General features: G+C 42.6%; 2 protein-coding genes across 14 annotated transcripts in view; one reads left to right on the top strand and one right to left on the bottom strand.

The window, feature by feature from the left end:
- The first annotated feature begins 1,809 nt into the window (after positions 1-1,809).
- Positions 1,810-12,922, top strand: RNF146 (ring finger protein 146). Of its 6 annotated transcripts, none has more exons than XM_030236159.2 (3): positions 1,810-1,957; positions 7,437-7,593; positions 11,148-12,922. In XM_030236159.2, exon 3 carries the CDS (start codon positions 11,149-11,151, stop codon positions 12,205-12,207), a length of 1,059 nt encoding a protein of 352 aa, XP_030092019.1. In that variant the 5' UTR covers positions 1,810-1,957; positions 7,437-7,593; position 11,148; the 3' UTR covers positions 12,208-12,922. The 6 variants fall into 6 exon arrangements, with proteins under 6 accessions (XP_030092019.1, XP_030092022.1, XP_030092021.1 ...); XM_030236161.2 differs by lacking the exon at positions 1,810-1,957 and adding an exon at positions 1,976-2,129; XM_018916835.3 differs by lacking the exon at positions 1,810-1,957 and adding an exon at positions 2,268-2,449.
- A 1,635-nt stretch (positions 12,923-14,557) lies between these two features.
- ECHDC1 (ethylmalonyl-CoA decarboxylase 1) overlaps positions 14,558-25,291 on the bottom strand; it is a 43,703-nt gene continuing 32,969 nt past the window's right edge. For all 8 annotated transcript variants that reach the window (XM_018916873.3, XM_018916853.3, XM_009092380.4 and 5 more), the window contains one exon: positions 14,558-18,171. In XM_018916873.3, the coding sequence (XP_018772418.1) occupies positions 17,766-18,171 (406 nt within the window). In that variant the 3' untranslated portion in view covers positions 14,558-17,765. The remainder of the gene's footprint in view (positions 18,172-25,291) is intronic.

Below are 25,291 nucleotides of genomic sequence, written 5' to 3'. Positions count from 1 at the left end.
AGCCCTTGGGTTGGCAGTTTGCACCTTGAAGCATTTAGTTTTCCATTTAGGTGCAATGAGTCCCTTTCTCCATCTAAATACCACTCCAACCTAAATGATGTGTGGATTATTGTTTCCCATCCTGCTTTATTAAAGTATTAATACAGCAGGTTTCTCAGTTAACAACAGCAGGTGGCACAGGTCTCCTCCCTGCACCTCGCCTACAGGAGCAGCTCAGCTTTGGGATAGTCTGACCTCCCAAAATTACATCTGGGTCTTGCTGAGGTCCATCTCCACCTGTTGGTGACTGCCAAAACAGCCAAACCTCTGCAGCCCCCCAAGCATGGCCGAACAATGCACAGAAGCAAGAGGCACGTGCTTGACTATCAAGCCACCTAAATTTCCAGGCAAAAAATGAGCTACAGTTTCTCTGAGATGCAGAATGTGCTCCTGGAGAGGCCAGCAACTCTTTGTACCTCCCGCTGAATCCACTATCTGGCCTCATCGGTGGGAACAAGGGCAACTGCAGCCTGCCTTCATGTTAATCAAGCGTGACCGAGCTGTGCAAGTTCATCTCTCCCAGCAGTGCCACCAGGAATGAATCCCAAGGAAGCATGCCTGGCTATTTTTCTGGTCAGAAAGCTCCAGGGAATACACACACTGTGGCTCCCTTTCATCTCTGGTGTATTTGGTTTGTGTGGCAAGGTTTTGGTAGTGGCAGGGGCTTGGGGAGGGGGCTACAGCGAGAAGCTTCCAGAAGGTGTTCCTTACAGAGCCAGTGCCAAACAGCTCCAAGAGGCACCCACTGCTGGCCAAGGCTCAGCCTATCAGTGACAGGGGTAGTGTCTGTGGGAAAACAGATTTAAGAAGGGGAAAAATCTGCACAACAACTTCAGCTGAAGAGTTGAATGGGAGTGAGAGCAACAACTCTGCAGACCCCAAGACCAACAGCGGAGGAGGAGGAGAGGAGGAGGAGCTGCTCCAGGTGGTGCTGGAGCAGAAATCCCCCTGCAGCCCCTGGTGCAGAGCGTGGTGAGGCAGCTGAGCCCCTGCAGCCCAGGGAGGTCCATGGGGGAGCAGAGATCCACCCCAGCCATGGAGCACCCCAGGGCAGAGCAGGTGGGGTGTGACCTTCCCAAAGGAGGCTGTGACCCTGTGGGAAGCCTGTGCCTGGAGCAGGCTCCTGTAAGGATCTGTGGCCCCGTGGAGAGGAGCCCACAGCAGAGCAGGTTTGCTGGCAGGACTCGTGACAGTGAGGGGGCACCCGCTGGAGCAAGCTGTTCCTGAAGGACGTCGTCCCAAAAATCAAGAGTGGGAAGCCAAAAATCAGCTTGGAAAGAAAGGAAGGCCAGGGGTAGTGTTTTTAGATTTGGGTTTATTTCTCATGATCCTGCTCTCATTTGACTGGTATTAAAATCATTTGCCCACGTCAAGGTTCCTTTGCCCATGACGGCAATTCGTGAGTGATCTCGTCCTGTCCTGATCTCGACCCACGAGCCTCTGCGAGCCAGCTGCGGAGGGCAGTGCCAGGGCGGCTTTAAGAGGGCATCTGGCGTCCAGCCCGTCACAAGGCGGCACGACCTGGGCAGGGGATCCGGGAAAGGGACCCCTATGTGTGGAGTCGGGGCCCTCCCGAGCGCCTGGCACCTCTCCCTACAGGGCACCAGCCGGGGCCGCAGCCGCCGGGTCCTTCCACTTTCCCTCAGCCCGGGCGCGCACCGAGCCGCGCGGGGCCGCCATGGTACCGCCGCGGGGCCGGGGCGCGGCCTCCCCGCGGCACCACGCGCGCGGCCCCGCCCTTGGCCCCGCCCCCGCCGCGGCGGCGTCACAGTGGCGCGTTCGGCCGCCCCGGCCCGCGCGTGACGTCGGCGCGTCCCGCGGTCCCGGCGGCGGGGCCGGAGGGAGCGGCAGGTGGCGGCGGGCGGAGCGGAGCGGCCCCGAGCGGAGCTGAGCCGAGCGGCGCGGGCCGGCCCGGCGGGTGAGTCCCCGCGCTGCCGCGGGCGCGCCCGAGCTGGAGCGGTCGGGAAGGCGGCGGTGGCGGCGGCGGCCTCGGCCAGCAAAGGCCGCTTCGACAGCGCCCTCTGCGCGGCCGCCCCTCGCCCCTCCGCCGCCGGCCGAGGTGGGGCGGGCGCCGCGGCCTTCCCGCGCGGGTGAGTGCCCTGGACAAAAGGCCGGCTGAGCCGAGCGAGGGGCGGCCGCCCGGCGTGCAGAGCCCTGCCCGGTATTGTTTTGGCGGCGGGGCGGGTGGGGGTTGTCGCCCGGCGCCGCCCCGCCCGCGGGGTCACGTGCCGGGTGTCGGGGCCGCGGCGGCGGAGCTCTGTCGGGAGCCCTTCCCAAGGCCCCGCACCGAGAGGCTGGGAGGGAGAGCCGGGACCGCCGGCAAAGCCTCCCGGTCGCTCCTGCCGGCCAGGCCCCCTTCCGCGGAGCCGTGTCCCTGCAGGAGGCGGCGCTCCGACCCGTGCTGAGCGAGGTGCGCGCAGAGTGCCTGACCGGGCCCGAGCTTAGGCTGGACTCGATGGCCGGAGGTCTTTTCCAACCGTATTGGTTCTGTGGTTCTGTGAGTCGGGGGTTTCGTTGTGCTGGGCAGTAAAATGGGTCAGGAGCTTGAGCCGTGGTGGAATCCCCTGGCCGAGGCGGCGCAGCGCTCTAATTCCCAGGGCGATGTGCAGCGCTTCAGTGTGTGGCTTCGCCCCTGCGGATGTCCCCGCTGTGCCCGGCCGGCCTCGGTCACTGCCGCCGGCGGCGTGAGCGGAGCGGCACGGGCGGTCACGGGAGCGCAGCGCGGAGCACCCAGACAGAAGTAACTAAGTGGTCCTAATGGAAGTGCTTTTGTTTCTTTGTGCTTGACCGCCTCGGCTCGTGTGTTTGCTTTGCATCCCTTCGGAATGTTGAAAGGGGACGTGAAATGTGAAAACGGGTCCCGCTTTTGGCGCGGTGCGTGTTACCGCCACTGAAAAACATTACTGAGTGCGAGGGTTTTGTACGAATAAGACTATCGGAATGGTGAAATACTTAACCTGAAACTGTGGGGGGTTTTAATCTTAGTACAGCTTTTCTGTGATATGCCTGACAAACGCTGTAGGTTTTGTTACTGGTCTGTAATATGCAGTTTTGTATTTACAATTACAAGGCTGTGTAGGGAGCAGAGCTTTAAAACGTTTTGCCTCTGCCAGGTTTGTAATACTAAAAATCAGATCCTTCTTGCTTTGTTAGCTGCTGCCTCTGGACGGTGGGCTACTCAAAAGTAGATTCTGAAGCATCTCTAGAAATGCGGTACCAAAAATTACAGTGTGAAATAGTATTGAAGACATGTTGAAATCTGAATCTTCATTTGGTAATTTTTAATAAATCTTAAATATTGAATGTTTTTGCAAGAACTTGTTTTATAGTCTCATGTGTTTAATACTGTAGTTTCTTTCCAAGTCCGATGAAGTGCCAGTTGTTTAAATTGCTATAATACAGAATCTCTAGAGAGGGGAAAAAAAGTTTGTTGTTTTTTCCTTCAAAATATATTGCATCAATTTAGAAGTAATTGAATTGTCATTTATTTAAAGAGCTGAAACTGCAGTATTTTTATAGCCTATTGAATAGTGAGCCCCTGGAAAAGTCCTCATATTGAAATTGATTTTTTTTCCTCTCTTCTGTGCATCTTAATCAAGTCTATATCTGTATATGCGAAGAGATGTCCCTGTACTTATTTGAGCTTCTGAAGCATTGGTGACTTAAGTTGAACCGGTTTCTGCTTCATTTTTTTGCACACTTTTGCTTTTAAGTGAGAAATTAACATTTTTCTTGATTAAGTAGATTGAAATAGGATATATGCTCAAAATTGAAGGTCAGTGCTCCAATTGTAGCATAGGGAACACCTCATTTTCAATACATGTAGCATTTTAATTCTGAAATGGCTGACTGTTCTGCACTTGACTATTCTTCTATGAGTCAATTCCAAGTGTAGACATAAATGTTGGGGTTTACTAATATGCAATAGCCAATGATAAGGAATGACAGGCAACCTGAAGCCTCATCGCAATCAGCAATTCCTGAGAATATTCTAAGTTTAAGAAATAGCTAGAAAAAAGTAGGCAAGCACAGGAAACAGTGAAGTTATTTATCCATTGTGCTATACAGTACCAGGGACAGTTTTAAACATATCTGATGAGACTCAGTACCTTGAGCTGGTATTGACACTAGCAGACCGTCAGACAGGAGAGTGATTTTTCCTATTAAATAAAACAGCTACCTTCTTTCTCCCACCACTGTCTGACTCATGGTTACTTGTGGGAAGGGCAAAATTCAGGGCATCATTTTCCCCTCCTACCCACCAATTGAGTTAAAAATTGGGGAGCTTGATGGAAAAAAAATCCAAGTATTTAATTGCAGAAGAGCATTTATTCTAGTGAAAGAATACTGTAACTCTGCTGAGTTTTTAAGGGAGGAAATGATGAATTTGTGATAGCTATTTTAAAATTATCTGTATGGAGTTGCAGTATCCCTAGATTTCTGTTATTTGAAGTAGGACTCATATAATAGGCTGATGTTTGTTAAATTCACCAGTGTTGCACTTGTGTGTTTTTAGAAAGCTAAGATTTTACTTACAGAGGAAGCTTAAGACTGTAAGTCTTCATCAATATATAGGAGCTGGCTTCCTAAACATGTATGCTTCTGATTGTGGTTTCGGTGGGTTGGTTGGTTGTTAGTTGGGGCAAGGGTTTGTAATTGTTGCTGTTTTTTTTTCCCCAGAGGAGTAAAGGTGGAAAAATTGTGCTGGGCCTGATGATTTACTGGGTCTCATAATTTAACGAGCACAGTTGGCTGAGCTGACTAGAAATTGTTTCATTCTATCTTGACCTAGTAAAAGCTTAACATTACTCTTAAGGAGAGCCTGAAGTCATTTTTGGGAGATGGGTCTAGTAGGAAGTCTACCACTTCGAATTCTTGAAGCATGGAAGAAGTGGACATGACTTCTCCCAGTAAGCATCCCGAGAGATTTTCAAGGGGACAAAGAGAACAGTTCCATGCTGGCTGAGTGTTAGTTTGGATGGGGATGGTCCTGATCAGTGACACTGTCCTTCTGTCTGTTGCATCTTAAAGTTTCAAAATCAGTACGTGGTAGGATCCAGGCATTTAGGAAAGGATATCTGCATGTTGCTGCAGATAGCATAACTCCTCATAGTACAGGAAAAAGAGAAAATTAATTGCTAAGTATAGAACACAGCCCTTACCCAGGTGACTTCAAAGGAGGAGTCATCATCAAAGAAGGGGCGTGTGTGTAACCACAAGTGTTTGTCAGTCCATTTAGTAGAATTTTCAAGACTGACTTATTTAATAAGTAGCAATGACACGAAATGTAGAGATTATTTTATGTCAATGAATGTGAACTAGGTCTTTTGAAGACCTTTGCTGCAGTTGGAAAGTTGCCTTATCACAATCGTGTAATTGTGCCTTTCTTGGATTCTTCTAAGTATAATTACATATCTTGAATATGTGTATGCATTTTTATTTACTAAGAAATCTCTAAGAACTGACCCAGCCTTTTTCTGCTATCTCCACATAGCATTTGGTTTTATGATGTGCTGCCTCTAGTAGTGCATTATGACAGGGAGTAGATAAAAGGCTTCAGGTGATACCTATTGAAGTAACAGAAAGCCAGCTCCCAAGATGGACTGAATACCACACCCAGAGCATCAAGCTTGTTGCAGCTGTCTCTTTGATCATAGAAAGTATAGTATCTTGTCTCAGTGGATTAGTAGAGCCACAATTCTAACGCAGTTGCCGCTCTTGGTTTCAGATTGATGTGTGAAGAAAGGAAATCTGCTAGAACTATGAGGGGAGAAAAGGTGGGGATAGGCTTGTTAATTTTTGCATTTTTCCTTTGGAGCTCATTCTAAAAATAGCTGTACAAAATGTTACATGGAGCTCAGCTATAAAGCAAATAACATATTTGAGTAATGCTTCATGCACTGAAGTCATCTGAACACTCTGATATTAATGATAAATATTCGATCATATGATAAAGGGCTATAGCACAGAACACTGTGATGCTCCATCTTCTTTCATGGACTTATCACTCCTTGACTTTACTTGACTCTTTTATGTCTGCTCTGCACTGTATTTATTCTTTTCTGCTGAAATTATTCTTTCCTTGAACAAATTGAAATCAAAGAGATGACATTCTCAGGTCTACTTCAAATGATTCCTATTATAAGGAATATACAGGAAACTGGAAACTGTAGTTCAAGATGTTTGAGAATCATCCAGAAAGCTACAGACCAAAAGGAAGCGGTGATTCTGTGGCTCATCTGTGTTTTTACAAAGGATTTACTGAAGGTGGTTCTCTTAGGTCAAGACTTTCATGATTAGGTTGTGAGAATGCAAGAGTGATGGTCTCTCTTCCCCTTCTGAGTTTGCAGATTCCTACTTCCCTGCTGTAGGAACTTATAAGGTATTTGTTAGGCACTTAGTGGCACTTAGTGATTATTATGTTTGTGTGAAGTCACTTGGCTCAGATTCTGGTTGGTGGCATTCACCAAATATATTGCGACTGACATCATCTGCTAGCCTGAAGGGGGGTATATTACCTCTGAGGTGTGGAGACTGAGTTCCATCCTTGTCCTCTTTTTTAGAGACCATATGCACTCTTTCTATTGTTCAACCTTGGAGCCCATCAGAACATTTTAAAGAAATAGAGGAAGGTCCTAATTAATTTTTGTTGTTTATTTACCTCGATAATCAAATATAGGTCATAGAATTTGTTTATAAGCTGGTATGAGGGCATACAAATGTAGGTTTATAAGGAAGAAAGTGCTGAATGTTCTGAGGTTCATTCATTAAATGGATGCAATGATGTCTGTAAAAGAGGATGAGGATTCAAGGCTCTGAGCCTTGAGATATAAAGAGGCAAATTTCTCATTGAAATATGGAGAAGACCTGGGGGAAATCAGCTGTTTGTGTGCACTGCTTTTTCCTTAAGCATCTGATACTAGTCTGTGTCAGGACAAAACATATAGCTAGATAGTCCTTTGGGATGGTATCATACCGGTAGTTTTATAAAAAGCTTTAGAAAGCCTGTGGGACTTTCTAAATTTCCTAAATAGAAGGGATCATTTATTAGAGGTTAAATTTACATAAACATAATATGCTCCCAACTTTGGTTTTTTACTCCTTTTGTGAGGTCACTATTTGGAAATGAGCAATCAGCTTACTGTAGTAAAAAATAATTTCCATTTATAATGCTTAAAAAGGATTATTTTTTTGAGTCAGACATCAAAATAAAAACTGTAGATCAAAATTAATGGTTACAAAAAATGAAACGGAAGTCCAGTGATAGTTTTATTGAAAATAACATGTATCAAGTAAATAAAAGCATTGTAATTTCATTTCTGTAAGAGAACTATGTACTTTGCTTGCTCATACCTCTGGACAACATTTTAATGGTGGTATTATTTGCTTTCTGTTAGTTTGCAGAGAAGCTGAAACGCTGTAGTGTACCACTGAGCAGGACAAGTCAGGAATGAGCCAGACTTGGGAAGGAGGACCTGCCATCCTAGCTGGAGACATCTGAAGAGAGGACATTTCAGTCTTGTGGCATGCTTCAGTAGAAATTACTAAGAAAAAGTAAGCTGTTGTTTTGTTATTGAACTTAAACATGTCAGCTCCTTGATGGACTGCTTAGTTGCAGTTATAATTTGACCTGGAATTTGAAGTGGTTTTGTGTGAATTTACAGTTTCTTCCATTAGAGTCCAAGAAGGCCTGGGGTCTTTTCATGTAGTTGTAACACATCACTTCTTCCATACTGCATGTATTGATGAAGGGCCCATAGCTTAGAAATTAACTGTATTATTTAATATTACCAGTAAAAACCACAAGAGGTGGGATCTTGCAAGATTTTGGACTAATTCCATACTGTCTCAGTTGGTTTTAGGCTGTACTTGTTAAAATGCAGGGTTCAGGATCTTTTTTGGTCTCTTATTTATATCTGAATTGAGGATCTAAATACTTAAAATAAAATTATTTTTAGAATTATTCCTTGAGTTTAGTTATTCTTAGTCAAGAATATGATTTTTCCATTATGCCAGGAGTGTTTTAAAGGGAACCCAATCCCCAAAAAATTGAGCTTTCTTATTTGATAACAGTTCTGATATAAATCCTGTTTTGATTGAACCTTGTTACAATATATTACTTTTAATTTCAGGAAAAATACTGTGTGGTTAGTTTTGTTTAATTCTTAGTACCTTGAAGTTGCTTCCCCAACATAGCAGAATAGCATTCCAAGATGTTTGTCCTTGATTCTGAAGGATTACCTCTTCAGTAAAAACCTACATGTACATCCTTCTACCAGCTTATAAACAAATTCCATGACCTAGATTTAGTAGTAAGAAGGTAAATTAAAAAAAAATAAATTAGCATCATGCTTTTAAAACAAAGAGGGAGACAGAATCCGTGTAGTTGATATAAATCTTCAAGTGCATAATTGTCCTGCATTCTGAGCACATGCAACTGCAGTTGTGCTTATATCAGAGTTTTATGTTCCTGCGTAGCACTTTTAGAGATAAGGGTTTGCTCCTCCATCTCTATTTGTTTTATACATAACATTTTCCTTAGAATCATTACAAATCAAATAGGAATTTCAAGAGAAAGCATTTATTCCTTTTCATATCCTGTATTATTATCTTGGTCTAGTAAGGGACTCCAAAGATCCCTCAAATTAATGGGTGACCTGTTGAGCACAGTTCAAATGTTAGCATTTTTTGCTTTCAGTGAACAGGTGAGAACTTTTAATTCTTCTTTTAGTTTACCTCAGGGTAAACTCTTTTGTTTAGCTCATGATGTCACAATTTGGTTTGTCAAAGTGCATTGCCTTTTTGATCCCTGCATTGCGTTTTAATCACCTCCAAAATCTTAATTATGGTAGGTGACTGGTGTAGAAGCTACTTACCTACAGGTTGTTTTAATCTTTTCTTTCACTCTGAAAAGGATAATTTTATAAAGGATATTCAGAGAAGCATCCTTTTGTAAAACTGTAGCATGGAAGTCAAAATCTCTGACGCTGCGCATTTTTGCATTGTACTATCTCATTGTGGGGGCACTTGAAAATTAAGATCCTTTCCCTTAGCCATGGTTAGCACAAATTAATCAATAAATGGATTTCTCTTTCAGCTCTTCTGTTGTGAAATGATGGTTGGGTTGTGTTTGTGGTATTCTGAAATCTCAGTAGACTTTCTTCTCCCCTTTTTCTAATAAGTTTCTTGGTATAAACCCCTTCATTTGCTATAAAAATCTTTCGGAAAATACGTCCTCAGAAGTGTGAGGCTTCCAAAAAGCAATTTGTTCACAACACTGTTAGAATGGATCTCACAGGTTCTCACAGGTGTGTCCCATGCAGTAAAATCACAGTTTCCAGCTGGTAGTAATGCTCTATGTTTATCTGGCATGCTGATTTAAGAACTGTTATGCAGATTGGTCATTAATCTCAGAAAAAGAAACTCAGATATGAAACTGAAACGTAGATGGATACAATTTTGTGCTGCTTCAGGAAAAAGTATTTGAGCTGTAGAGCTTTTAAAAGAATTATTTGATAAAAAAAGGATTAAAGAGGCATTGGTCTTTGAAGAGGAAATTTTAGTAATAGAAGGGAACAGACAGCATACAGAAAAATGTTTTAAGTAAATAGCACATGATATGTTATTGTAAAGATAAATATAGATACTGAAACATAGGTTTTTGATTAATCCCAGCATACAGTTATAAGATTTTTAAAACAGTGGAAGCTTTTACAGTAGTACTAGGCATTTTCTCTTGAGGTAACACATTTGGTTAGAAATGTGTATAACATTAGAACAGGCTGTCCAGGGAGCCTGTGGTATTTCCATCCTTCCAGATTTCAAAAAAACTCAGCTAGACAAAGCCACAGCTGGTCTCATCTAGTATTGGTGTTAGCGCCATGTGGAGCAGGAGACTGGACTAGGTGACTCTAAAGTCCCTTTTGGCCCACATGCTTGTGGTAGTTTTACATTAACTATTCTGAGCTGCCCATACAACAAAGACTACTTTCACTGAAAGGCTGTTTTGCTGAATATCAGTCTTGAAGTTTCTTGGGGATTTTAAATAAAAAAAGGCACCTTTTTAGGCCCCATTCCCCAAGGCCTGTTCTCCTCCCTCATTTGGTATCTGGTATTTGGTTTTGATTGTTAATAAAAAAAAGAAAAATACCGTGAAACAGACCTCGAAAGATTGCCATGGCAAAAATGTAGTTGAGAAGGCATTTGCATATTTAGGCTAGAATTTTTCAACTGCTTAAATCCTGCATGATGCCAAAGTGATGCAGTTTTGCATTCCCCATTCTCTTACAGTTACAAAATCATCTTTAATAACATAAATAAGATATGGCCAGAAAAAGTAAAGGCAATTACTTCACAAGCCAGTCACATCAGAACTGTGTGTCTTCTGCAATACACCGCTGCTTCTTCTGGTCTGCAGTGATTCCTTTGGAGAGGTACTCACATATATCAGGGAGTTCACTTGATGTTTAAGAAAAAGGAGCCCAAGGTATCTTCTGAAAAGGCTACCTCAGTTTTCAGATCTGGTTCTTTCTGCATCCCTGGGCTTGTTCTGAGCTCAGTTTGAGGGTAGTGTACCATGGTGCATGGGAACTGACAAACAGTGGGGGAACTCTTCAGCTGGGTGCTGCTGTCAGGCTTATTTTCTGTTGTATAAACCTAGTCTGAGATACTGTTCAGGAAGTCCCTTAATCAAACAGATGATCACCTATAGTCTGAAGAGAGATTGTTTTAAGTTCAATTTGCAGCTACATCACCTCTTGAGGAAAGAACCATAATTTCTTAAAATTTCCTGAGGAGGTACCAAAGTAACTGGCTGGCTGAAGGTTCATTAATCAACTCTACTTCAGGGAATGAACAGAGAGAATTCCAAAGTTTGTTTTCTAACTTGGTATGTTAACATGCTGCAGATTAAACAGATAAAAGGTTGGTGATCAGCAAAAGAAATCCTCCCAGTACTCAATATAGTCCATCATCTCAGGAAACAGTAACTTACCTTAATTTGAAGTTAACATCTGATTTTGTGGATGTTGAGGTGAAATGTGATGCAAGGTGCTAGTTTAAGTTGACATAATAAATAAACTGATTTAAATTTCTTTGATCCTCTGCAGGATGGCTGGCTGTGGTGAAATAGATCATTCGATCAACATGCTTCCCACAAATAGGAAAACAAATGAGTCATGTACCAATTCAGCACCTTCCTTGCAAGTCCCTGAATGTGCTATCTGTCTGCAAACATGTGTCCATCCAGTGAGTCTGCCCTGTAAACATGTTTTCTGCTATCTGTGTGTTAAGGGCGCTTCTTGGCTTGGGAAACGATGTGCACTCTGCCGGCAGGAGATTCCTGAGGATTTCCTTGACAAGCCAACCTTATTGTCACCTGAAGAACTCAAAGCAGCAAGCAGAGGCAATGGAGAATATGCTTGGTACTATGAAGGTAGAAATGGCTGGTGGCAGTATGATGAACGTACCAGCAGAGAGTTGGAAGATGCCTTTTCCAAGGGTAAAAAGAGCACTGAAATGCTAATTGCTGGTTTTTTATACGTGGCAGACCTTGAAAATATGGTTCAGTACAGGAGAAATGAGCATGGACGTCGCAGAAAAATAAAACGGGACATAATAGATATACCAAAGAAGGGAGTGGCTGGGCTGAGGCTGGACTGTGACACCAACACTGTCAACCTGGCACGAGAGAGCTCCGCTGACGGCGCGGACAGCACACTGACTCCAGGGGCTGCAGCTGTGCAGCCTCTTGCATCCATTTCTGTGAGGCCCCTACCAGCACTAGATGGTCAGCTCGTGAGCCCTTCGACGCCATCACCTGATGCAAGCAATTCTCTAGAGAACTCTTTTGCCCAGTTGCAAATAAATGGAGACAGTATGGCTGAAAGGAGTCACAGGGGAGAGGGAGAAGAAGACCACGAATCATCATCCTCTGGTAGGGTGCCAGCCCCTGACACCTCTGTTGAGGAGACCGAATCAGATGCCAGCAGCGACAGCGAGGATGTGTCTGCCCACCTTCAGCAACACCTGACCTCTGGTCAGCAGAGACACTTTAGTGCTGGTGCAAGCCAGGCAGGAGCAGATAGACCAGGGGCAGGGGGTGGGGTGGCAAACACAAGTGTAAGATCTAGAAGGCCAGATGGACAGTGCACAGTCACTGAAGTTTAAATCTAGAGCCATGCGAAGAAAAAATACTCAGTTGTAATTTTCTGTAAATTTTCTGTCCACATTGGCATTGCACTCAAACCTAGCAGCGTGTTTGGTGGGAGGGTGGGGTGAAGGGGAGAAAACAGATTTGGCCTGTTTTAACTTAAGTCTTTTAACATGTCTCAGCTGGAAGACTCTTTAACTCTAGGAAACTGGGTTGTTAATGGTTTGAAAGCTGTTTAGCAATGCCCAGTTTTCTTGAAAATGTCTTGTGTTTATTTTGTAGCATTTTCCCCTTGAAGATACTCTATCCCTTTTTGGCCAATGTATATCTACTGTACAACTTGAATTGTCTTCATTATCTGACTGTTGCATTAAGTGTCTTACTACTTTCTGCATGGATTGATGTACGAAAAGAACACTAAAGCTATGTGGAATCAGGCAAGGTGTTGGGTGTGAGCAGGATGCTTAATTTAATGTGAGAAAATAGATGTGAGTTTGGAGTTAAAATGTGCTTTTACTAGACAAGAGCAATCATTTACCTTCTTTCAATGGAAATGTAAAAATGCTGTTAACTTGTGTTGCAAATCCTTACCTTTGCACTCTCCATGGCTTTTTCACTGGCTTTGCCATCTAGTCCTTGTAGTTTTGTTTATTGAGATCTTTCTTGATCTGTCTTGTTTTTGTTACAGAATTTATAATTTAATAAAACTACATTTTATCAGTAACAATCTCAGATATGTTTTCAGTTTAATTGAACTTCACTGAAGGAATTTCTTAGAAAATGATCATAAAACAGCTTCTCATGTTTACCAGAAGGGAGGACTAGTTCTGAGTGGCATCCTGACATTCTTGCATCCCTGACTGGCTGTCTCTCAAACACAACGCTGTAGGCGTCTCATTTTTTACTGAAAAATCTTGAGTTGCAAGCTTAATACTCACACAGACATCTGAAGAGCTGATTAACTCACTTCACTATTGATGGCAGGCAGAATTATCACACACAGCCTTATTTTAACATCAAAAATGTTGATAAAAGAGGGTAGGTTATCAAAGTTGACCCTATAATAAAGGACATGGATATTATGGACTGTGGTGCTGTTCATCTGTTCATAGAAAAAAATTTGATGGCAGCACAGAAATTGTAGCTTTGTACTTGTATTAGCAGTGTAGGAGCTGCATTTCAACAGACTTCTGAATGTTAGAAGCCAGACCTTGAGAAACACAGCTTATCTTTTATCTCTCTGGCAGTTCTTTAACATTTTTTTTTCAGATTGAGAAACAGCATTAGTTGATTCTGGACTTTATTTTAAAATAAAGCTAATTAAACTCCAGTTCTTAGTATCTGTATCTCAGAATAGAAAGGTATGGTAGCTGATACATGGGTACTACTGATATTAAGACAAAAGTTGCTTTAAGGAAACAATCATTTGAAGGGAATTAAAAGACTGACTTTTAAAAATGGTAGACTTAAACATCTATAAAGTTCTTCTTACTGTAATGATGGATAGCATGTCTGACTTTGGACAAAGTTGTGCCCCTCCTCTGCTGCCTACAGGTGAGATCAGTGAGTCACAAAAGTGCAGGTGAGAATGGGTTTCCTCCATTCTCAGTTAGGAATAAATGCTCTTGATCACAGATTTTCACTATCATCTTCCAGTCCCATAAGGAAATATGCCAATTACATGGACTTCAAGAAGGAAACTGGATGGAATGCTTTTTTCTCTGTTAGTTGTTAACTCTTCTCTGATTTGAGTTAGCATACAGTGGCTCTAACCAAAGTATGGCTTTGTACTGCAAAAGCCTTCACTATGAACACTTCAGCTATGTGCACAAACTTCATGTGAGAGTATGGGTTGAAAAAAGCAAGAAAGAAAACAGAGGAGCAGGACTCACTATATGCTTTGGGATTTACAGCCTCAACAGTCTGCAAGTAATTCTACCAGTGATTATCCTTGGGGTTTTTGACCCAAGTAGAGAGTTCAGCCTCACACCCATGATGCTGCTTTTGGCTCCTGCTGGCTGACTGCAGCTGTGAAACACTAAAGTAAGGCTGGTGAGACCTTAATAGCCAGCCATCAGAGTAGCAAATGCACTCCCCAGATCAAGCTAGGGAAAAGTAGTAACTGATAATTCCCATCTTATATTTAAACCATTACTTTCAGTAGGAAATGTGTTCTCTGTCCATTTTAGCAAAGCCACAGCCACGCTGCATTATGTGGTTGACTGTATTTCCATGCACTAAATGATTTTCAACTTTTGCAGCATAGCCAGAGAAATGCACAGTGCAGCAGAAGGGAAAATGAGAAAGGAAATTTAAATACTACAAAATCTACAGCATTTCATCATTTCCAGAACAGATAACCACAGATACAGGAATTATATTTAATGGCTAAAAATAATATAAATCAGATAGGGACCCAAGCATTCTGCAAGAACACTTTGCTTACCTAGACTGACCATCTGGTAAATATATTTCTATCAGCAGCAAATAAGATGGAAGTATCTGTATTGCTAAAAGTGGTCTCCAGTATACAACCTTCACAGGCTTGGTAAAGAATCCATACTCCCATTAAACCCTTGGGTTGTCCCAGTACACAGAAGAAAAACAAGAGAGACATTTCACAATGTAATAGGCAACTTATTTTGCTGAGGAGGAAGCTGGCAAAGTAGCCCCTAGGAAATACAAAAGCTGGCATGCTATTTAATTAGGAGACTGGGACTATCAATTTTGATGTTTCTAATTTATTTTGCGCATTTAGTGCTTGTTTGTTTTTAAACCATTTCAGAAGGGAAAAAAAAACCCTGAAATTAAGCTTGACATCTTTAATAGTTGTAAAGAAAATACAAACATTTATCAACTGCTGGTTAAAGATATTTGTCACTTTAGGATGACAGGAAAGTATTCTGTGAAATAAAGCATTTAGCTTTCAAATGGGTAAAATGGGATTCCATTTCATCTCAGTCTGGAACTTTCATCCTAGCACTCATAGTAATTTAGCTGGGCTGGTTTTTGTGTGAAGGACTCTACTTACTTTTAGAGTAAGAGAATATGGTATAGGACTACTCACTAAATCCTTGATCACAACCTGTAATGTTCTTCAGAATGTCCTGTACCTATGCTTGGTGTATTTATGATAGCAGCAATATGGGTTTCCATAACCCTCTCTGAAACTGTTCTGAATTTGTCTTGGTGTGTAATAGTTAATTATTTGTCCTGTTTTCTTAGAAGCTAATTATTAGCCTTTGATACAAATCAGAGAGGGTGGCTGGGGAAATACACTTGCTGAAATGAGAATTAAGCTCATTGTCTATAAATCAAAATGGAAAGAGATCCCCCAGAGGTGTACTTACCATTCACTAACTGCCAGCACAGATCTGGTTCAAAATGTGAAAGAAACCAGATTCTGCCTTTGTCCTACAATTTCTTCACTCTCAAATTTCTATAACCCAGTACACAGAATACACTTAGGAGCCTAATATGCCAAAGAAAAAAGATTCAAGGGTCTTACTCAGGTTCTAAGTAATTTCCATATCAATTTTAAAAAGAATAATAGTATTAGTAATGGCACATTCTTGCAACATAATCAGTTGCCCTTTAAAACATTTTTTGTTTTCACTCACAACAACATTATGCGCTATTGCTTCAAAAAGCTGGATGAGTATAGACTGAGTGTGCCTTGAAGGTTCAGTGATGCTGCAGTCTGGAATCCCTCATGAGTCTTGAGAAACTTCATGAAAATCAGAACAGCTTCACTACTAAACAGTCAAGTGCTGTCTGATTATACTAAAGCATTTGCTCATCTGAAGTAATAGTTTTGAAGTTCTTTAGGGCATGAGAAAGAATCCAGCTACACAGGAGTAACCACTGGGCTACTGGATAAAAAGGAGCTGGGGGGAGAAAGGCACAAACCAAAACACTGCTCTCTTCCCCACGTTCTCATTCCTGTCTCTTCTCTAACCTGAAAGAAAAAACAGAACTTTATTTTTGGGGAAGAGATATTTGAAATCTTCCTCCATTAGTGCTCCAGACATTAAGGCAAAGGTGCAGGATCAACAGGGTGGAGGTAAGTTCCTTATCTTCTCTGAGATGCCACCTCAAAACACATCCCTTTCCTCAGCATTTCTCTTGGTTGCTTCATGCTATATTAATTGCTGTGAAAACCACACTGCAAAACATTCCCAGCAGATCACAGAATTTGCTTGAAACTAGCAGAATCTTAACAGGCAATCTAAGCCTAATTGCCAACATTGATTTGTCCCCAAGTCCTCAAATATATGTAGTTACCTCACTATCTAAAACTCAGGACTCCTGCCACACTAGAAATCATAACACTGATTTCCATCCAAGATACTGCCTTATTTTCTTAAGGGAGCTTGTTCCATGATCTTGAGCTAGTTATGCCTGGTCAGAGCAAAAAGACATGTCAGTGGCACAAAGCCCAGAGCTTCCTTCTTTACATGCTCCCACAGAGTTCTTTGGCTCAGATCTCAGTCCCTGCTGGATTTAGAGACAAGTGCATCCTAATCAACAGTACAGGAAACTCTCAGTCACAGATATGTCTGTATGGTTTTGCTCTCTGTATGTTTATTTTTAAAGCAGGCACTCTGTGCCTGTTTCTAATTTCTAAAGGGAAAACGTTCCCCACTGAGTTATCCAATTACCTGCGTAAGTCACTGGCATGAAGGGGAGACTGAGTTCCAAACCTAGTCAGCCCAAATATACCCTACCAGTAAAAATGCATTGAAGAAAGACATAGACATATCCACTCACATCTTACCAGAATGATGAAGAACTCACATCACCCAGTCACCTAAGGACAAACCTTTTTGGGGTATGATACATCATAGCCTTCCAAGATTTCAACCAGATTCTGTGTAAAGAACCAGGCCAGCAGCTTTGCACAGGTACAGAATATGGGAATGTGCAGATGCATGTGTGGGTAGTTGATTCCTCGAGCAGTGAGAAGACATAAAAATACATTTAAAAGCCTGAATCAGTGATAGTGAATGAATGCTAGAAGCTTCTCAGCAACTCAAAGCTTCTCCTGTAAAAGCACCATTAAAATTGAAGGATACTTTCTCAGCAATCACACAAAGAACTAACTAGAGTAAAAAAATAAAAGCTATCCTCCCACTAGTAATCATCTTTTCCAAGCTGCTTAAAGACACTGGTCTCATGTTGGGGACCTCCTATTTTGCAGCTTTAGATGCACCTGTTCCGCAAATGAATAAACCTCATATCTTTCAAGTAATTAATTTCCATACCAGTTAAAAAACAAAACACAAAATAAAATAATCTTCAGCCTCATTCCAAATGAATTATAGTTCTATTTTCAGCACAGTATTTACCTTTACATAGTAATTTCACTAATCTTGATTCAGTGGGTGATTAGGACAGTAGAGAATCTGCCTGGGATTTCTCTGTGGTTGCACACCAAATATGCCTGCCTGACCTAAATGGCAGGAATGTTAATGCCATTTTAAATGGACAAGTCCTTAAATGATTCGGCTTAACGGCTGCTTTACTGAAAGCCTTGCTTGCAAAAAAGTCAAGCCCATTTCTTATGCATAAACCATCATTTATGTTTTGGTCTTCTAACCAATGCCTGCAAATTGGCAGGCCCACCCCACACAGTTCCAAAAATGTCCTTCTCTGTCCTTAGGGCAGCTTCCAGCGGGAGCTCTCTTCCTGCTGTCACCACCTTTTTCACAGCCCGAATGACCGTGGCCGGACCGTCTGTGTACTGACTGAGCCAGGCGCGGGCCTCTCCCAGCGCACTGGTTTCATCAGAGGATGGCAGCGTGTGCTCGGAGAGCCCCAGGCTCAGCGCTCTCTCGGGGTCCACCCGCGCAGCCCCGCCCAGCAGCTGCAGGGCTGCCCCGCTGCCCACGATGCGCACCAGCCGGGCACCTCCTCCCCAGCCTGGCACCAGGCCCATGTGCTTGTGGACAAACCGAATTTCACTTCCAGGCGTCATCAACCTGTCAATGAAGAACAAACAGAGGTCAATCCATGCACTGCCTTTTGTTTTCAGCTTGATAGCCCTTCATTTTCTGTTTTCTCCTCCCCTCTGCTCCCACAGGCAGATACAACTTGACAGCGTGCCCATTACAGCCGGAGATGGAGTTTCTTAATTTTTACCTCACATGGCGCCCTAACTTCAGCTTTTGACCCTTCTCAAAATTAGATACAGATGCTGCTACAAGATTCTCAGTGCCCATACTGATACAACGAGTCAGTTCTAAAAAGTGTTGAAAACAGAGCTGACATGATACATTTATTCACAGGGCAAAGCTGTCTTGCTAATTCATTCCTAAACCAAGCAAGTACTGGGTAAAACCCAAGCAAACTAACGTACAAAACATTTCTCAAGAGGATGGATGTAGTCTTAGTACTGATCTGAACTGGGGAGGTTCTGTCAGCACCATGCTGATTACAGCATGGGTGAGGCTTTTTGGTTCTGTATTTTAGAGATCCATGTGAGTTTGATTTCTAACTGCTCATTACAGAAAGGGAAATCCGGATGGATGCTCAACTTATGGCTCACAATGCACAACAGAATTACTTTCTATTTATATCTGCAATGTGTAATAGAATTGCTCCCCTCTACAAGGTAAGTAATATTCCTCTTTCCAAAGATGTCACATCTTTCTTTTCTATGCTTCTTTTCTACAGCTTCTCACCTCCTTTACTTAAGAACTCATCCTAGGGCTCATTAAGCTGTCTCCCTGGAGGAGCTCTGCTGCAGCAGATTGTTCTGTCTTCACACAGTGGTCACACTGACACACATTAGGTTAGTGGAAAAAACCTCTAGAAATAGAAACACATAGAAAATATGTACAGGAACAGACCAGTGCTTGCTCTTTCTCAAAGTGATGCTCAGCAGTGTGGTTGCTTGGTGCTGATTGCAAGGCAAAGGATGGGAATTACATTTGTGAAGTAGATTAGCTTCTACTTCAAGCACTAATTGGCTTTTTGAAGACAAATCTTGTAATACTGATGTCTACACACAAGTCTGTTTCCTAACCATGCAGTTTTTGACAGTGAAAATACCGAGGTGAGCAGCTTTGAAAGGGGGAAAAAAGGAAAATGCAACTACTTCTAGGAACTCACTGTTCTCACATCTGCTTAGTTATTGTTAATTGTACGTTTGCTTGGTTGCCTTATTCTTAACCAGAGCACCATCAGCATTCATGCCACACTATACAGCATCAGAATTGAAGAGCTTACACTTTATCCCAGATCCAGCACAATGCACAAAGGCAACAGCTGACGGGCCAGATTGCATGAAAGCCTTTTTGTAGAGATAGCAGGGGAGGCTGTGTGACAAAAGGAAGAAAGCAGAGTATTGCAGGGGAGGAAGGGCTTTAAGCTAACATTATCAAGTGCTTCCAGACCCAGCAAATCCCAGGGAGCTCAGGTCTCTTTTCTCAAAAGAATGATTTTGCAAGTATTCCAGAACTCCTTTACTGGCTCAGCTTACTCTGCAATTTGCTCTCACCCAGTGTCTCACTGGAAAAGCACTAATGAAAATGTTTTTAAGGTTTAATTCTAGCTGTGCCGAGCAATGTGAGGCACTAGAAAAGAAAGGGTCATAGGCAGCTGGGCATCTGATGCTAGACGATCTGTAGGCAGTCTCACAGGACAGCCACCACAGGTCAGGGAGGCCAAGTTGCACTTGTATATTTAATCTGAGATTGTTTCAGATAATGTTTAGTATGTGGGAAGGGCTCTGTTTCCCTGCAGAATCTTCACCCCCCTCAGAGAAAACTGAACCAAACACAATGAAAGTGAAGTAAACCACTGACAGCTTCACTCACAGAGAGACCGTGAGGCTGCAGCTTCCAGAACCTCACTGGGGTTCACCTCTTCCCACAAGGCTCCTTTGAACAAGCTCCACAGAAAATTCTGAGATAAGTGGTAGTCAGTAGAAGGTATAACTGTAGTATTGGACTGCCTTCAGGCTTATGAAAGGTATTTTTGTTTTTTCAGACTTTTCAACGATGAATCCTCTCCTGAAGTCACACCATTGCTTACAGAAACCACCCATCATACTCTCTGTTAGATTTATCACTCACTTGCAGTCCCCATGCCCCAGGAAGCAATGGAGACCTGAGCTCATGTCTGAAGAGGTGGATGCAGCTGCCAAGCCAGCCTGGGAACAGCCTCTGAACACCACCAGCTGCAGCCTTGCATACATTTTTCCCCTTTTATTGTATGAAAGCAATTGAGTCTACCTTCTGAGACATGACAGATCTGATCTCCCGTTAAAAGAATTTATGTAAGAAAAGCACATCAAGCATTACTTAACAGAAAGAGGCAGACAGGAAAAAGCTGTAAAGACCAAAGCACTATTGCTGAGCTGTTTATACCTTTTTCAACTAGTATTGGCCTTGCCTGAGACAGAGTAGTAGATGAATACAAAATTAACCCTGATTTCAACACTATGCCTTTCATATTGAAGGAATTAAAATCTGGGTCCCCTGTACCACAGGGGAAGGTCACACTGCTAGTCTCCTACACATATGCCTGTCCACCTTAATAAAGGAAATCTGTTGCATGACAGTACTGAAAAAATATTTATTCAATGTACCTAATGTACAAAGGGACAGAAGACCTTACAGTAAGCAGGGGAACATCCAGAAATGTAAAGGGTAGCAAAATCCTCACAATTTAAATTGGAAATAAGAGGTTAAGGTAATATCAGCCCCAAAGTGCAGCTGAAACCTTCTTTGAGAACTTTTTATTTCCATGTTACAAACACTACAACCCCCTTAGGAAGAAAGTACAGTCACCATGGGCCACATCCAATTTTGTGTTAGTCATCTAAAGCAAACGAGCTACAGCAAATGTTGCTGCTGTACATTTTAAAATGTTCTCAGCTGCACTAAATGTTACAAATCCTTCCCCTTTGATCTGAGGATTCCTCCATTCTGAGACATCTCATCGCACCCACAAACAACTGACTGTCGCATCGCATCTCATCACATCACTGGCAATGCACGTGAGAGGAAACCTTACTTGTCATTAACACTGCAGCCTAACAAATCCCACCCTTATAAAGGTACACTTGCTCCCCCAAAGGCAGCACTTGCTGTGAGCTAACAGCTATGCTTTTCTTTGCTAAAATATTTCCCAGCTACTTGAAGCAAGAGCATATACAATAAAAGCTGAAAATGCAAACTAAAATATACTTTCTCAATTTTTCATACCTGCTTATTATAAATACTAATGCTACTGAGCCGTTCCAATGGGTACAATCAGTACTTTGGCATAACTAAGATTATATTAAGATCTGTGCTGGCCCTTACCTCATAATTTCCTGGACTTCAAGGTTTGTGTTATATTCAGTATTTTGACAAGGCAAAGCTATTAGTCAAATTTACTAGGGAGGGACAGATACCACCCTCTATTTTATGCTTTTTAAAAGCTCCTACAACTACGCTTTTGAAAGCCACTATAGGGAAAAAAGACACCTAAAACATTATATGTGTTGCCAGCAACCTGAATTTTGCTCCCATTCCCTGCTTGACTCCCAGTGTCACATAAGGACACAGCTCCTGACTTCCCATCCTCCCCCTTTAGCTGGCATGGACGGGCACTCCATGGAGGGAGGCAGCTGGCATCACGCAGTGCTGCAGCACCTGGTCTCCAGCTATGGCTGTGCCCTGACACAGCAGCCAGAACTGCAGGAGATGACTTTTATCTCCCCCACAAATACTCTGGCATCCTGCTCTCAAACCACCAATTAATTTATATTAATTTATATTAATTTATATTAATTTATATATTAATATAAATAACAAACAGAGCCGATGTCTTTGGGTCACAGTAAGTTCCCTCACCAAATCTGCTACGTTCTTCCATAAATTTCAGTAATGCCTATCTGCAAGGTGATTGAACCAACATGAAGTGGAAACTTCTTCAAAAACAAGAGTCAAAGGTCTTGGGATCCAATTAAAAGACATCCATGATTTTAGCATGCTGTAGAGTAAGAGTTACAGAAATAATAATAAATCTTCAAGTAGGACTACATATTTTGCAAAAAATAGTGCAGGTCACCCAGACAGATAAAAAGCAATATCTACAGTCAGCCACACACCACTTTGGCACAGGGAGATGGGAAGTGGGGGTTATGGTCAGTTCATCAAGTGCAGTTTCTGCCACTGCTCAGGGAGAGGAGTCTTTCCTCGGCTCCAGGGTGGGGCCCCTCACACAGAGACAGTTCTCTGCAAACTTCTCCAGTGCGATTCACTCTTCCACAGGATGCCTTTCTTCTAGAGCAGCCTCTTCCAGTATGGGTCCACAAGTCTTACCAGAAAAGCTGCTCCAACATGGGCTCCTCTCTTCACAGGTGTACAAGTCCCTGCAGGACCCTGCTCCAGCATGAACCTCTCACAGGTTCACTGCCCTCTCTTGAGGATTCACCTGCTCTGGTGTGGGTCTTCTCCAGGGGCTGCAAGTAGAACTTTGCATCCCCACGGTCGTCCATGGGTTACAGGGGCACAGCTGCCACACCATGGTCTGCAGGGGAATCTCAGCTCTGGCACCTGAAGCACTTCCTTTCCTCTTCTTCCTCCTTCTTGGTGTCTGCAGGGCAGTTCCTCTGACATCTTCTCATCCTGCTCTTCTCTGGCCACCATTACAACTGTTCAATAACTTTTCTCTCCTTTTCGGATATGCTCTCACAGAGGCATTACTATTATTCCTGTTTGGATCAACCTTGGCCAGCAGCATGTCCATCTTGGAACCAGCTGGCATTGGATCTACCCGACATGGGGGAAGCTTCTGGCAGCTTCTCACAGAAGTTGTTTCCTGCAGCTACCCCTGTAGCCCCCCTGCTACCAAAACTTGGCCATACAAACCCAAAATACCACCCAAACCACATGCACAGCTATTGCAGGCACAGGAAAAGAGAGCTATTAAAGAAAAAAAGGAAACTACCAGGAAAATGGTAACAGAAGGAAGGTTATCAAGAGTCAAACACTTGTTTTAACCAGCAAAGAACAGAAGAACAAAGTTCATGTACAATGCTGCCATACTCTGCTCAACATGTATGCCTTTCTAATACACTCATCACTATAGCATCAGCTTAATTAACTCTTTTAAAATTAAGTAACAGCAGTGTTATGCTGATACACGGCCAAAAGAGCTTTTTAAAATACACACTGCTGGGGAGTGCAAGTTCAAGAGTTTGTTGAGAGGTCAGGTACGACATTATCTACAGATGGTGTTTATCATGCAAATTGAACTTCCTTTGCCAGGTGGACATGAAAATTTAATGATCTTGCTGGCTAGTGGACAAAAGCTCATGTGTAACTGGTTTAGGATTTTCTAACTCTTCTTGGTGAGTGCTACCAGGACAACTCACAACAGCAGTAGCTCTCACATGCATACTGGACCTTAAGTGAGCAAGAAAGCCAGTCCACTTCTTCCCTGTTTTGCAGTTGCACCTTCTCAACACTAAAAATACAGTCCCAGTCTCACCACTTCATGAGCAAATTGCTCCTCAAAATCTCACTCCATTGTCCTCAGCATCCCAGGGCACAGACAGAGCAGGTCCCAGTAGTGATGGTGGGTTCCTGAAGCAAGTGAATGGGACTCAAGCAGCAGTTACACAGGTACTATCTGTAATCTGATCTCACTTCTCTTGCTGAGGCACACAAAATCCAGCAAAAATAAAGTGCTGCTCTTACATACAAAGTGCTGCTGAACACATGCAGTGATGGTATGTTTTTAGTCAACTAAACTGTAACTATACATTAAAAGAAAGCAAGAGAGAGTTGTGGTTATTGAATTTGTAGCATCAGAGCAAGGGATAAACTACTGTTCTTTTATCTGTACAGCAAAAGCCTTGATTTTAGATTAAACAGAAGTTCTTTATTTCAGGTTGGTTCAGTGCACCACATAAATCAAGTAATCTTTTCTAGCCTGCATTTTAAGCTTCTTAAATAGGAAAAAAAAAGCAGCTTTAAAGTGAATGGCTGAAATGCAATAAATATTTGGATAAGGCAGAAATGGGTAGTTGGATGTGAAAGCAATTCCATAAGAGAGAAACATCACCTTTGCTGCAAATGCACCCAGATAATTCTGTAGCTTCAGGTCCTTGACTCAGGCAGGGATACTAAGGGATCATGGCACAGGCAAGTAGCAGCTCTGAAAGCTGGACCATAAGGAGCAATTAATTGAGACTACAAATGCTGTCAGCCTGAGGTCTGGGCAAAGATAATGACAAAGATAAGCAGTCAAGCACTGTGGAATTTCACACTACTTTAAATAGTTCATGCAGCACTTATCAAGGGTTTTGGAATCCTCCAAGCTCACTGCCTTCTCCCAGTTTTCTTTAGCATGGCATTTGGTTTTGCAAGGTTTAACTTGTACCTGGTGCTCAATCCACCTCTGGTATCCATATTCCAAATCTCAGAGTCAGAAAGATACACCAGATATCATGCACCTTCTCATTTAATATGTCCTATAGCTGTTCTCCCCACCATGGAAAGACAGATATTAAAGCATGTGTAAGAAACTACAGAACTTCCTTAGCAATAAGATACAGATTCTTCAGGCATTATATATAAATGCTTCTTGGCAATTGCTGCAAAACTAATCCCTACCGTCTCCAGAATGTTTAACCACAGAAGTAATTCCTGAGTACAACCTTGAAAATGCAATCTGAATATGAACTACTGCCTTGATATTTTCACAAAGCCACAGAAAGCCTGAAATGACTAAAGGTAAGGCTGCAGTCTGTGCCTGCAGAGACCTGACCTGGAAACCTAAACACCAAAAAGTTAATTACATGACAACATTGTGTTCTGGTAGTGACATCTTGTCTTCTGTAAGCCTTGTTCAATATTCCAATACACAAGCCTTCCACAGTTATTACAGCAACTCATTTAAAACAACAAATGTATGAACCAGTCATTTTTGCAGTAAAAATAAATTTTGAAGCAGCAAGGTACTGTGGGAAGAATATTCTGCAGAAGAAATATGCAGTACTACACTAAAATAATTTAGCCAGTCAGCAAAGTTGCTTATTAGCAGCTTCCAGTCCTTACTTCAATCTTCATGACAGATGTTTTTAGAATTAGACCCTTAAGA

The sequence above is a fragment of the Serinus canaria genome, chromosome 3 (assembly GCF_022539315.1).
Source record: "Serinus canaria isolate serCan28SL12 chromosome 3, serCan2020, whole genome shotgun sequence".
Taxonomy (NCBI): domain Eukaryota; kingdom Metazoa; phylum Chordata; class Aves; order Passeriformes; family Fringillidae; genus Serinus; species Serinus canaria.
The sequence above is the reverse complement of the archived record's forward strand: the minus strand, read 5'-3'. Positions and strand labels throughout refer to the sequence as shown.

What these genes read in the sequence shown, in the direction of transcription:
- RNF146 (XM_030236162.2), top strand. Translation starts at nt 11,149, where the DNA reads ATGGCTGGCTGTGGTGAAATAGATCATTCGATCAACATGCTTCCCACA.